The 13,817-nt window shown below is 46.6% G+C and overlaps 1 protein-coding gene across 6 annotated transcripts in view; it reads left to right on the forward strand.

Annotated features, from left to right (window-relative positions):
• fryb (furry homolog b (Drosophila)) overlaps positions 1–13,817 on the forward strand; it is a 96,071-nt gene that overhangs the window by 61,759 nt on the left and 20,495 nt on the right. For all 6 annotated transcript variants that reach the window (XM_063013848.1, XM_063013849.1, XM_063013850.1 and 3 more), the window contains 17 exons: positions 1,462–1,721; positions 2,524–2,713; positions 2,779–2,903; positions 4,688–4,745; positions 7,295–7,386; positions 7,476–7,648; positions 7,737–7,897; positions 8,929–9,039; positions 9,127–9,281; positions 10,176–10,275; positions 10,361–10,532; positions 10,654–10,910; positions 11,349–11,495; positions 11,587–11,755; positions 12,577–12,670; positions 12,931–13,013; positions 13,158–13,308. In XM_063013848.1, coding sequence (XP_062869918.1) covers positions 1,462–1,721; positions 2,524–2,713; positions 2,779–2,903; positions 4,688–4,745; positions 7,295–7,386; positions 7,476–7,648; positions 7,737–7,897; positions 8,929–9,039; positions 9,127–9,281; positions 10,176–10,275; positions 10,361–10,532; positions 10,654–10,910; positions 11,349–11,495; positions 11,587–11,755; positions 12,577–12,670; positions 12,931–13,013; positions 13,158–13,308 — 2,498 coding nt within the window. The remainder of the gene's footprint in view (positions 1–1,461; positions 1,722–2,523; positions 2,714–2,778; positions 2,904–4,687; positions 4,746–7,294; positions 7,387–7,475; positions 7,649–7,736; positions 7,898–8,928; positions 9,040–9,126; positions 9,282–10,175; positions 10,276–10,360; positions 10,533–10,653; positions 10,911–11,348; positions 11,496–11,586; positions 11,756–12,576; positions 12,671–12,930; positions 13,014–13,157; positions 13,309–13,817) is intronic.

The following is a 13,817-nucleotide window of genomic DNA, read 5'->3' on the forward strand; positions in this document are numbered from 1 at the left end:
TATTTAGACGCTCTACTTAGAGATTACAGCGAATACGTCACCCGAATTTACAAATAGACGACAATTGTGCGCCTTTATACAGATTAAACATCAACGAGAATTTATTTACATGTGATTAGAACTCCGTTGGTTGCTCCGCATTCCGTCCGTCCGCCACGTTTGTCGTTCATTGTGAGAGAAGTCGTGCCGCACTGAATGCTGGGATCGCCCTCAGCGCTGAGGAGGCGTCGGGCGCTCCCTCGTCATTCAGCCGGATCATCACTCGGAATGAAGGCGCCTCGGTAGGAGCATTCACGAATTTAGACACGCCCTCTTCTCAGGAGCGCAGGATGACGTAAAATGCGTCTGTGTGGAGAGAGCACAATATATGCTCATATTAAGGACCTAAAAGGTTAATAAGGACACAGGTTTAGTCAGTACAGAAATAAAAGATGCATCATTAAGAAAAGTGCTTTTGCACCGTGCACCATAGGGTGCACCTGGTTCTGTAAAGTGGCCTTGTATTTGTTGGTAATTTACAGTCGTGCAGCATCAAGAGTGCTTGTGATGGCTGCCCATAATAATGTTATAAATTCATTATTTCTAGAATTTGTTTTAGCAGTGGTGGCAGGCACCCTCAACCCCCCACCCACCCCCCACACACACACACGCCCGCACCCGCGGCCCCCAAAAGCATTATTGGATCTTTAAATGTAAAATAAAAGAATCAATGTAAGAACAACACAATCAACACAACACAAATGATATTTATATTCAATACTTTTATTAATTGCAACAATATTCTGTGATTAATTATGTATGGGGAGGATTAAATAAAACAAATACACGTGTAGTGTAGTATACATGACGAACTGGATAGAGGAATCTTTTTTCTTTATTATAATCATCTCAGTGTAGTTTTGATGATTTATGAATTAAAATCTCTTAATTTACTAAATAAATGTCGGGGTCAAACTCGGTCATGTGATTAATCCGAGTTCAAAATGAGCACATTAGCCCTGACAGCACTGTTTCAAAGCTTAGAATCTAAACAGGCTCCATTCATTAGGCAGTATGTGCCAAACCCAAACTAACATTCTAAATGTTTTCACCTGTAAAACCTTCTAACTTAACGTTAGCTAGTTTAATCTAGCTTTCTTTCTTTCCTCTCTTCTTTTTCTCCCTCTCGCGCTCGCTTGTCAGGTGTGTAGAGATAGAAGCAGCGCGGTTAGGCGTGATTTTGCCACTTCCTGTATTCCTCACTCCAAAATAAAAGCGGTTTCATGTCGTTATATAAATTCTGATGGCGCGGCGGCAATAATTAAGCAGCGGCGGGAACACTGAAATTCCCGACAATACTCGAGATTGTGGGGTGAAGGAATTCCTTGTCTTCCTAGGAACATGCTTAGGGTGTGTGAGACTGACAGTCGAGCAGTTTCATGCTGGTAAAATGTATGGTAAACGCTCCTGTTTACTCTTCAGGCCACCCTGCCTCTGAACCAGCACGTGGATCTGCAGTGGCTGGTGGAGTGGAACGCACGTCTGGTGAACAGCCACTACGACGTCAAGAGCCCCTCACACGTGTGGATCTTCGCCCAGTCGGTGAAGGACCCCTGGGTGCTCTGCCTCTACAGTTTCCTACGGCAGGAGCACCTGCCCAAGCACTGCCCCATGGCTCTGAGCTACGCCTGGCCGTACGCCTTCACGCGGCTGCAGCTGCTCATGCCTCTAGTGGACCCCAAGTGAGTTAAACACCACATATATCCCTGTTTAATGTATACGCTTGTGTATTTAAATGGATATAAATGCTTTTTGTCCTGACCATCCCCTCCACCTCAGACATAGCCAGACGTGTCCGTAGATGGCCGGACAGCCCATGTCACCGCAGAGGCTGGAACCAGGATCTCGGGGGGGTTGGGGTAGCATAATAGACCTTGGTGCCTTCCAAGCAACCCTAAGAAATATGTCTGACTGTCCGTAATTTTGAACTCCGTCCTGCCGCAGGGAGGTCGATCGAAAGATTGTCGGTTCCTATGCAGCCACATATTGTTGGGCCCTTGAGCAAGGCCCTTAAGCCTGTCTGCTCCAGTGGCGCCGTACAATGACCGACCCTGAGCTCTGACCCCCAGCTACCAAACAAACTGAGATACGCGGAAAATTCAGTTCATCGTACTGAACACGTGTATATGTATGCAGGGTAGTTGTAGCCCAGCGGCGAAGGTTCTGGACTAGTTATCAGAAGGTTGCCGGTTCGAGCCCCATAACTACCAGGTTGCCACTGTTTGGCCCTTGAGCTCAGACTGTATACTGTCACAATAAGTCGCTTTGGATTAAAGTGTTAATGGTTTTAATTTAATGCTATTTTTACAAATTGACGTGTCTGTAGATGGTCGGACAGCCCATGTCAACACAGAGGCTGGAACCAGGATCTCAGTGGGGTTGGGGTAGCATAATAGACCTCTGCACCCTCCGAGCACCCTTAAAAATGTAGGAATAAGTGAGTAGGTCTTAATATTTGTATTTTTTACCTTCCTCCCGCCGCAGTAGTCCAGTGTACGCCAAAAAGACCAGCGCGTCCGGACAGGCCGACAGCTACGTGACGCTCTGGAGGAACTACCTGATCCTGTGTCTGGGAGTAGCCAAGCCAAGCATCATGAGCCCCGGTCACCTAAGAGCCTCCACCCCCGAGATCATGGCTACCACCCCTGACGGCAGTATCACCTACGACAACAAGGTACGTACGAATAAACATTGCTCTAACATTATAACACATTATAACACGCTATAACATGTTCACAGGTGATCGGGACCCCCTCGGTAGCTTGGCTCCTCAAGCAGCTGGTTCCTCTCATGCGGCTCGAGGGCATCGACCTCACCGAGTCCCTGGTGCTGGGCTTCGGCCGGACCAACTCCCTCGTCTTCAGGTGACGCTACACCTACAGCTCAGGGAAATCAAGAGGCGTAGACGCAAAGCAGACACTGTCGGACCCTTGAGCAGGGCTCTTAAGCATCATGGTTCCAAGGATGTGTTAAAACAGCATTTCATTGTACTGTATGTGTCTTTACAGTGCTGTGAAAAAGTATTTGCCCCCCCCCCAATTCCTTGTTTTTGCTTATTTGTCCCATTTTAATACAAGATAAAGGCAACATGATTGAATAGAAAATGCAGCTTTTAAATTAAGATTCCATTTATTAAAGATAAACATTTATTCTAAACCTGTATCACCTATGTAAAAAACAAATTTCTGTATTTGTAAATAAAGGCTCTCACTGTGATTCGCTGGAGTCCCAGAGCCTCTCCAGACTGGTAGATTTCAATATAAAGTGTGCATCTTTATTGGAATCTTATTGCTGCTGCTTTTTCATGCCTGGGTGTGGCCAGTGGAATTGAACCCAGTCGAATTTCATGTTAACTGATTGATTAAGTAGATATTTACTCTATCACATGGGTGATCCAGGTCTCGAATGAATCTTTATGTTTGATGAACGGAAGGATCATTTTAAAGCCGCGTTTTTCACAGCACTGTAGACGTCGGATGGTTCACCTGTTTTGTTTTGGAAAGCTTTTGTGTAGGAACTCGTCGAGCATGCAGTCATGCAGTCGTCAGTGTTTTTTTGCGTGTTGTTGTAGTCGCAGCACAGACAGCGCAGCCGTCAGACCAGTCTGATCACAGGGGTTTCCTTTTCACTAAATAATTAGTCGAGTCACCAATGGAATCTGTTTTCAAAACGTATTAGTGTAAAGGAACTGTGTATGGTGCTTTTGTCTCAGGAAGTAAATTTTTTAAATTCAGACTAATAGCATACAGAAGGTCTGGCACTTTTATTTGAAGAAATTCTTACTTGCCAAACTTGCACAACCTTTAGTAATCATCTGCCACGACGTCGTGTTATCTGGCACAACATAAAGTGTTATAAAGTGTGGAATTAAAGTGTTCTGAACTAAGAGGCTTGTTCTAAACAATAGACAAATTCCACGCCATTGATTCTCCTCTCAGAATATTTACAGTTGGCAGTATGTGTTCAGACATTCCTTCATGAAACTGCCAGAATGTGTCGCACCCTTCAGCATCGTTCTCACAGAGGATGGAAGATGTTTACGCAGTGTGAGCTTCAGCACTCCACGGTCGCATTCCGTAAGCTTGGCTATAGACAAACTGCTGACGCTGTAGCACCAGCAGCGCACAATATATTATATTTATGTACCCTTTAGCAACGGGTGTTTAAAACTGGCGTGTACATATTTTAAGCCTAGTAGAGAATTATATTCTCTGTATACTAAAAGAGTGTAGACATCACTCTTTATTATTGCAAACAGCTGCATGAAGTCCTCCAAATTTTGTGACAGCAATTTGGGAAGGTCACTTGTTAGAGCCATTGCTGTGCCCTATGTACCCAAATTGGGGTTTAAAAAGGCACACAGAGCCCAGAGCAATAATATCCAATTAAAAGCAAACTTTCTGAACCCAGAACTGTATTAAACACCTTTGGAATGCATTGGGACGTCGATTGCAAACCAGGCCTCGGGGTAACTCCATTGTTTTGGAATGGGGTTTTGCAATCCATCTGACTCCTGATCAGCTGTCCACATACATTTGGTCACATAGTGTGCATTTTCTTTTTACCCCTTAATGTGTGTTAGTTTGTTTGATGTATTGATTTGAGATCTCATTGATTATGCTAAATGTGTGTGTGTGTGTGTGTGCAGGGAATTGGTGGAGGAGCTCCATCCACTCATGAAAGAAGCTTTGGAGCGAAGACCAGAGGTACATTCGCCAGCACTCACACACACACACACTTATGACAATTTCTAGTTGCACCAGTTGGTCTTTGGACATGTGGGAGGAAACCAGAGCACCTGTAGGAAACCCACCCGAAGGAAACCCACATGGACACGGGGAGAAGATGCCAGATTTGGGCAAATTATGGCTAGTTGTCTAATATACATTAAATGCTATCAATGTAAATGACACTAGCCCACTACTGCTGGGATCCCCTGCAATGCTTATAGCTGGTCGGGCATCTACATGAGATGAGATGAGAAGAGGTGAGATGAGAAGAGGTGAGGTGAGAAGAGAAGAGGTGAGATGAGAAGAGGTGAGGTGAGAAGAGGTGAGGTGAGAAGATAAGAGGTGAGATGAGAAGAGATGAGGTGAGAAGAGGTGAGGTGAGATGAGAAGAGGTGAGGTGAGGTGAGGTGAGAAGAGGTGAGGTGAGGTGAGAAGAGGTGAGAAGAGAAGAGGTGAGATGAGATGAGAAGAGGTGAGGTGAGAAGAGGTGAGAAGAGATGAGAAGAGGTGAGGTGAGAAGAGGTGAGGTGAGGTGAGAAGAGGTGAGGTGAGAAGAGGTGAGGTGAGAAGAGAAGAGGTGAGATGAGAAGAGATGAGGTGAGGTGAGATGAGGTGAGGTGAGGTGAGAAGAAGTGAGGTGAGGTGAGATGAGAAGAGGTGAGGTGAGGTGAGAAGAGGTGAGAAGAGGTGAGGTGAGAAGAGAAGAGGTGAGATGAGAAGAGATGAGAAGAGGTGAGGTGAGAAGAAGTGAGGTGAGGTGAGATGAGAAGAGGTGAGGTGAGGTGAGAAGAGGTGAGATGAGAAGAGATGAGAAGAGGTGAGGTGAGATGAGATGAGAAGAGGTGAGGTGAGAAGAGGTGAGAAGAGAAGAGGTGAGGTGAGAAGAGGTGAGGTGAGAAGAGGTGAGGTGAGAAGAGAAGAGGTGAGGTGAGAAGAGAAGAGGTGAGATGAGAAGAGATGAGAAGAGGTGAGGTGAGGTGAGAAGAAGTGAGGTGAGATGAGAAGAGGTGAGGTGAGGTGAGAAGAGAAGAGGTGAGATGAGAAGAGATGAGAAGAGGTGAGGTGAGAAGAAGTGAGGTGAGGTGAGATGAGAAGAGGTGAGGTGAGGTGAGAAGAGAAGAGGTGAGATGAGAAGAAGTGAGGTGAGATGAGAAGAGGTGAGGTGAGGTGAGATGAGAAGAGGTGAGGTGAGAAGAGATGAGGTGAGGTGAGATGAGAAGAGGTGAGATGAGAAGAGGTGAGGTGAGGTGAGGTGAGAAGAAGTGAGGTGAGAAGAGAAGAGGTGAGATGAGAAGAGATGAGAAGAGGTGAGGTGAGATGAGAAGAGGTGAGATGAGAAGAGGTGAGGTGAGAAGAAGTGAGATGAGAAGAGGTGAGGTGAGAAGAGGTGAGATGAGAAGAGGTGAGGTGAGATGAGAAGAGGTGAGGTGAGGTGAGAAGAAGTGAGGTGAGGTGAGATGAGAAGAGGTGAGAAGAGAAGAGGTGAGGTGAGATGAGAAGAGGTGAGAAGAGAAGAGATGAGAAGAGGTGAGGTGAGATGAGAAGAGGTGAGGTGAGAAGAAGTGAGGTGAGGTGAGAAGAGAAGAGGTGAGATGAGAAGAGGTGAGGTGAGAAGAGAAGAGGTGAGATGAGAAGAGATGAGAAGAGGTGAGGTGAGAAGAGGTGAGGTGAGAAGAGGTGAGATGAGGTGAGGTGAGAAGAGGTGAGGTGAGAAGAGAAGAGGTGAGGTGAGAAGAGGTGAGGTGAGATAAGGTGAGGTGAGAAGAGGTGAGGTGAGAAGAGAAGAGGTGAGATGAGGTGAGAAGAGGTGAGGTGAGAAGAGAAGAGGTGAGGTGAGAAGAGGTGAGATGAGAAGAGGTGAGGTGAGATGAGAAGAGGTGAGGTGAGATGAGGTGAGGTGAGAAGAGGTGAGGTGAGAAGAGGTGAGGTGAGATAAGAAGAGGTGAGATGAGAAGAGGTGAGGTGAGATGAGAAGAGGTGAGAAGAGAAGAGGTGAGATGAGAAGAGGTGAGGTGAGATGAGAAGAGATGAGAAGAGATGAGAAGAGGTGAGGTGAGAAGAGATGAGAAGAGGTGAGGTGAGAAGAGATGAGAAGAGGTGAGGTGAGAAGAGAAGAGATGAGAAGAGGTGAGGTGAGAAGAGATGAGAAGAGGTGAGGTGAGAAGAGGTGAGGTGAGATGAGATGAGGTGAGAAGAGATGAGATGCGATGAGAAGAGGTGAGAAGAGGTGAGGTGAGGTGAGAAGAGATGAGATGAGAAGAGATGAGGTGAGGTGAGAAGAGATGAGATGAGATGAGAAGGCTTTATTGATCCCGAAGGAAATTGCAGAACACACCACCACCATACAGACATGATTGGCTGTGTCTGTGTCTGGGGGGATGGGCAAGGTCCCGTAATGGATTGGTGTCCCGTCCTGGGTGTGTCACTGCATCACAGCCAGTGATTCCAGGGAAATCATGGACCCTGACCAGGACAAAGCTGTGAGATGTTAAATCTCTGTTCTCTCTCTCTCGCACCCGATACAGAATAAGAAACGTCGGGAGAGGAGGGATCTGCTGAGACTGCAGCTGCTCCGTATCTTTGAGCTGCTGGCCGACTCGGGGGTCATAAGCGACAGGTAGAGCCCGAATTCTAAAAAAAATTCTATAAATTCTGCTTTCTGAAAGCCAGATGGTACGTCTAAACACACTTCTGTTCTCTCTCTAGCACGAACGGAGCGTTAGAGCGGGATTCTCTGGCTCTGGGAGCTCTCTTCCTGGAATACGTGGATCTGACCCGCATGCTGCTGGAGGCGGAGAACGATAAAGATCTGGAGATCCTGAAGGACATCCGAGCTCATTTTAGCGGCATGGTGGCCAACCTGATCCAGTGTGTGCCAGGTATCTGTATTGAATGCCACCAGTGAGAGTTTGCCGTTTGATGCGAGTTCGACATTTTAATTCATTTCGTTTCATCTTACCTCTCTAGTGCACCACCGGCGATTCCTGTTCCCCCAGCAGAGTCTGCGGCATCACCTCTTCATCCTGTTTAGCCAGTGGGCCGGACCCTTCAGTGTCATGTTCACCCCTCTGGACCGCTACAGTGACCGCAACCACCAGATCACGCGCTACCAGTACTGCGCTTTAAAGGTACGAGGGTCCCGTACTGAAGTGTTTGTGAATCGGAATGATTATCAGCAATAAATACAGTTTGGAAAAGCCAATAATGTTATATTTTGTTCTCTTTTTTTTACCACCTCCTTGTTTCTACACTCCCTGTCCATTTTATCAGCTCCACTTACCATATAGAAGCACTTTGTAGTTCTACAATTACTGACTGTAGTCCATCTGTTTCTCTGCATACTTCATTAGCCTCATTTCAACCTGTTCTTCAATGGTCAGGACCCCCACAGGACCACCACAGAGCAGGTATTATTTAGGTGGTGGATGATTCTCTGCACTGCAGTGACACTGACATGGTGGTGGTGTGTTAGTGTGCGTTGTGCTGGTATGAGTGGATCAGACACAGCAGCGCTGCTGGAGTTTTTAAACACCGTGTCCACTCACCGTCCACTCTATTAGACACTCCTACCTAGTCGGTCCACCTTGTAGATGTAAAGTCAGAGACGATCGCTCATCTATCGCTGCTGTTTGAGTCGGTCGTCTTCTAGACCTTCATCAGCGGTCACAGGACGCTGCCCACGGGGCGCTGTCGGCTGGATGTTTTTTGGTCGGTGGACTTTTCTCAGTCCAGCAGTGACAGTGAGGTGTTTAAAAACTCCAGCAGCGCTGCTGTGTCTGATCCACTCATACCAGCACAACACCACCATGTCAGTGTCACTGCAGTGCTGAGAATCATCCACCACCTAAATAATACCTGCTCTGTGGGGGTCCTGTGGGGGTCCTGACAAAGCATGCAGAGAAACAGATGGACTACAGTCAGTAATTGTACAGTAGAACTACAAAGTGCTTCTATATGGTAAGTGGAGCTGATAACATGGACAGTGAGAGTTTTAATGTTATGGCTGATAGGTGTATACGTCATTAGCAAACCGTGACTCTTGAACCTTCTGTATTGGTTTTGATAGGTGGTTTTGGGACACTGGTTATGAGATATTTAATTTAGAATAGAGGGTGAATAGCAGTAGGTGTGTTTACCTGTTAAATATGTGTGTTTTTAGGCCATGTCAGCAGTATTATGTTGTGGCCCTGTTTTCGATAATGTGGGTCTGTCTACTGATGGTTATCTCTACAAGTGGCTCGACAATATCCTCGGCTGTCATGATCTACGGGTAAGAAGGTTTTTCTTCGGCCTATGAAGCCAAGCCATCCTGTTATTCCATCACGTATCGAGGTCATCTGGAATATTTACCACCTAGGTGCATCGTCTGGGATGTGAGGTGGTCATCCTGCTGCTGGAACTGAACCCAGATCAGGTCAACCTGTTTAACTGGGCAGTGGATCGCTGCTTTACTGGCTCCTACCAGCTGGCATCGGGCTGCTTCAAGGCCATAGCTACAGTATGTGGAAGCAGGTGAGAAGTTCTATGTGAAATGTCGTTGCTATTTATAATCCTGATGTTGGTGTTTATGAAAACACATCCTTACAGCACACACACCTTCCTGAATATGGCTGGCAGAGGGGGCAAGGAGGTGCACATGATTGACGTGTTGGTCTTCCACTGGTGTGGGACGCCAGAATACCTTAATCTTTTTATGGAACCTCCGTCTGGAACCATCTAGAGTCTGCATGAACCCACCTGTAAATCCGCATAGGTTGGTGGAGTTGGGGTGTCGCTCGTATTTCAGAGTCCTTGGCTCCCTATCATGAGGTTGTCACAGGCGGTCAGACCATCGTGTCGTATTGTGACCAGTTCTCAGTTCTGCGCCGTCCCTGTCCTGTCCACTTTCTCCAGTGCAGGCTGCGAATGTTCACTCACTCACGTTCGTAACCGCTTATCCAATCAGGGTGGCTTTTTGGTGCTGGAGCCTATCCCAGCTTTTCAATGGGCGCAAGGCACACAGTAACACCCTGGATGGGGTTCCAGTCCAGTATATATATATATAATATATAAACACACACACACACCCATTCACTTATAGTGCAATTCAGTGTCTCCAGTTAACCTGACTGAATGTTTTGGGACTGTGGGAGGCAACCGGAGCTCCCGGAGGAAACCCACGCAGACACGTGGAGAACATGACCCGGACCGGACCGGACCGGACCGCCCCACCTGGGGATCGAACCCGGGACCTTCTTGCTGTGAGGCGACCGTGCCGCCCGCTGCGAATGTCGTCGCTTTTTTTTCTTTTGTTTCTTTTGTTTACGATATTTTGGCCGCACTTCAGTCGCGAGGCTCGAGGTGTGGCAAGGTTACCACAGGTCATCACAGCAGAAAACACACATGAACACCTTCTCCTTTCTTCAGAAACTACCCGTGTGACCTGGTGACCCTACTGAACCTGGTGCTCTTCAAAGCCTCCGACACCAGCCGGGAGATCTACGAGATATCGATGCAGCTCATGCAGGTTGGAAACGTCGTCCACATTTTTCTTCAGTAGTAGTTTAACACTCCAGTTTTACACTAATTTCGCTTTCATTTTCGATGGGCAGGTTTTGGAGACGAAGCTGTCCATGTACTCTAAAAGGCTTGTGGGACAAAAGTCAGGAAACATCCTGTACGGCACACACGGACCCTTACCTCCGCTGTACAGCGTTTCTCTATCACAGCTCTCTAACCAGCTCGCCTGCATGTATCCTGAGCTCACCCTCCCCCTATTCTCAGGTAATAAACGTGTGTGTGTGTACGTGTGTGTGTGTGTGTTCTTTGTTCTTGCTTGTATTTAGGAATGAAAGGGCATCACTTCTTTCTCAGCACTTGATTTCTTCTTCTCTTTGACACACAGAGGTCAGCCAGAGGTTTTCCACCACTCACCCCAACAGCAGACAGATAATGCTGACCTACCTGCTGCCCTGGCTGAACAACATCGAGCTGGTGGACACCGGGTTGCTGCCCCCGGCCTCCAGTCCCTGCACCCCGGAGGAGGAGTCGCGGGAGCACGCGGACGGCGTGGGCGTCTCGCACCCACTCAGAGGCAACGGATGGGGATCGCTACAGGCCACGTCCTTGATCCTCAACAATCTCATGTACATGACCGCCAAGGTACAACGGAATCCAAGCCGTATTTATGCACGTTCTCCCCTTTTTCCCCCAATTTAGCCTAGTCAAATTGTCTTACGCTGCTGGAGACTCCGGCTGTGTCAAGAGGAGGGCATTTTTGCCTGCTTCACATCCCCTCTGACGCGTGTGCAGTCCACCGACCCCTTCTTATTCACCTACGCTGAGTCCAGGACCCCACATTCAGTCCGGTTTTTCCCACCCGGCAGCTTTTAATGGCCTATTTTTGTCTGCTGCAGGCACTGCCAATTATGTCCTCTAGGGGGATTCAAACTCAGAGAGTTCAGGAGTTCAGGAATCCCCCAAATGATGTTTAGGTGGTTTGGGGGGAAGCTGTAAAACTACACCAGAGCTCAAAGGGTTAAAGAAAATTCGCTCATTCAAACAGAAGCCAAATTCTTCCACTTCTTGTTTTCCTTTCAGTATGGAGACGAGCTCCCAGGTCCAGAAATGGAGAACGCATGGAACGCCTTGGTGTCCAACGAGAAATGGAGCAACAACCTAAGAATCACGCTGCAGTTTCTCATAAGTCTGTGCGGGGTCAGCAGTGACACCACACTCCTGCCTTATGTAAGCACACAATGACCGAGATATCGCTTTAATCCTTCATGTGGACGTTTCTTACACACACGTTATGTTTCACGTTTCTGATTGTTCTCAGATTAAGAAGGTGGTGATCTATCTGTGTCGGAACAACACCATTCAGACCATGGAGGAGCTGCTCTTCGAACTGCAGCAGACCGACCCAGTCAACCCAGTAGTGCTCCACTGTGACAATCCACCTTTCTACCGCTTCACAGCCAGCAGTAAGATCTCTGCCGTGGCTTCAGGTAAAAACACACATTTTAGGTCCAAAATCTCAAACTAACGATCTACTCACTGACTGTCCTCCACTTTAACTTCAAATATTTCAAGAATTATATCTTATATGCTTGATAAAGACACAAAACGTGTCAAAGGTCCAGTTTATTCCTTTTTTTGATTATATTTCTTCCCAAGCTCTGTCGAACATGACTGTTTAACTTAACTATAAATAAACAAAATAAAATAAAAGCATGATAATAAATGTACTATAACTGGTGACAACACAAAACAATCAAGCCAAGCATCACCAAAAAGACCAGGAATTGAAAACAAGTGTAATCACGGGTCCAAAAGAGATCAGTTATTCAACCAACTACAAAAGGAAAGCATTAGGAATGACAATTGAACTGAAAAAAGGGTCTTGGTCCCGTCCAGTCAGTGTGGTGTGGCAAAATCGACCGTATTATTCATATTTAAAAATAAAGAACTATTAAAAAAGGTTGATGTCTCGAAAGAAGAGACTGTTCTTGCTGTAAATAGGTAACCCAGACTTGAAGGAATAAATTTATCCAATTGACATTATTCCTTATGGTAAATCGCAATTCAAACAGCCTCCTGGAATGACTTGTCTATGAATTGGAGGTTCCATTGTACTATTAAAACTACATTTTTAAACTGTACCTGAAATTAGGGAAAGTAAAGTACTAAAAGCATATATTATATTTACAGCACTAAGCTTTGAATGTCATGTGACCACATCACTTAATCCCGAGTAAACAAATACATTCCTGCAACCGAACACAAACATTTCCTAATAGACGTTTGTCTTGTTATGTGTTTGATGAAGGCACGACATCGAGCAGCAACACCGTCGTGCCGGCAGGACCGGAAAACATCCAGGACTCAGACGAGGTGAAAATGACTCGAGAAAGCGAGGAGAGGCAAGTCAGGTGTTTTCATTTATACTGGTCAGGGTCACGGCGGGCCCGGTTCCACCAGATACCCTAGACAGGGCGCTAATCCATCACAGGGATTCAGCTTTTCCCTTTTCAGACACAGCCAGTTATGACAGCACTGAGATTCAAACCTGGATCTTAGTGGCGGTGGGCTAGCGTTATAGACCGATAGTATGTCTCGCAAATATGCCAGTATGCATTAAGTTTTGTGTGTGTGTGTGTGTGTGTGTGTTGTATTTTTCTAGGTTGAGTAAAGCCGTACGGGCGCATAACCGCCTAGAATCACGTTACAGTAACAGCTCTGGCGGCTCCTACGATGAGGAGAAAAGTGAGCACTCAGTTACTTTACTTCTGCTCTGCATATCTTAAATAGCTTAACAATAGTATACAAATATTTAATTTTTATTGATATTGATATCAAAACTACTAAAAATGACTGTATAAAATAACTAGTCCTATATTTTCTGTACAGATGACCCGTTACCTCCGTATGCTGGCTGGCTCATGAGCGTGTTAGAGTGTAACCGGCCCCAACCTCTGCCCATGCCGTCGAACGGAGGCTGCTGGGCTCCGCTAGTGGACTACCTGCCGGAAACCATCACGCCACGAGGGCCCCTCCACAGGTACACGCATACCTGTCACCTACAGCAAACATTACTCCTCTGGAAAGGCTTAGCTCTAAATTCTTACCCAGTTACAAAAACTTAGGGTGTCCATTCTCAGAATTTACAGTTGGCGCTATGCACCAGGCTGGTAGTTCTCTGGTGTTTAGGTTACACCAGAGAACACATTTGCTCTGCTACAGGGTCCAATGCCAGTGGTTTACACCATTCTAGCCACTATTGGGACCACTCATAGTGATAGGGCAGTGATAGCTCTGTGGTTAAGGTTGCCGGATCAAGCCCCTGAGCAAGGCCCTTAATCCTTAACTGCTCATAATCGTGTTCAGTAATAATTCTAAGTCGCCTTGGATAAAAGCGTCTGCCAAATGCTGCAAATGTAAATAACCATAGGAACACCGTCTATAAAGCTTCTGCTGAAGGACAGCTGTAGCCTAGTGGTTAAGGTACTGGTCCAGTAATCAGAAGGTTGCCGGTTCAAGCCTCACTGCCAGGTTGCCACTGTTGGGCCC

Source organism: Trichomycterus rosablanca, chromosome 18 (genome assembly GCF_030014385.1).
Source record: "Trichomycterus rosablanca isolate fTriRos1 chromosome 18, fTriRos1.hap1, whole genome shotgun sequence".
Lineage (NCBI taxonomy): Eukaryota > Metazoa > Chordata > Actinopteri > Siluriformes > Trichomycteridae > Trichomycterus > Trichomycterus rosablanca.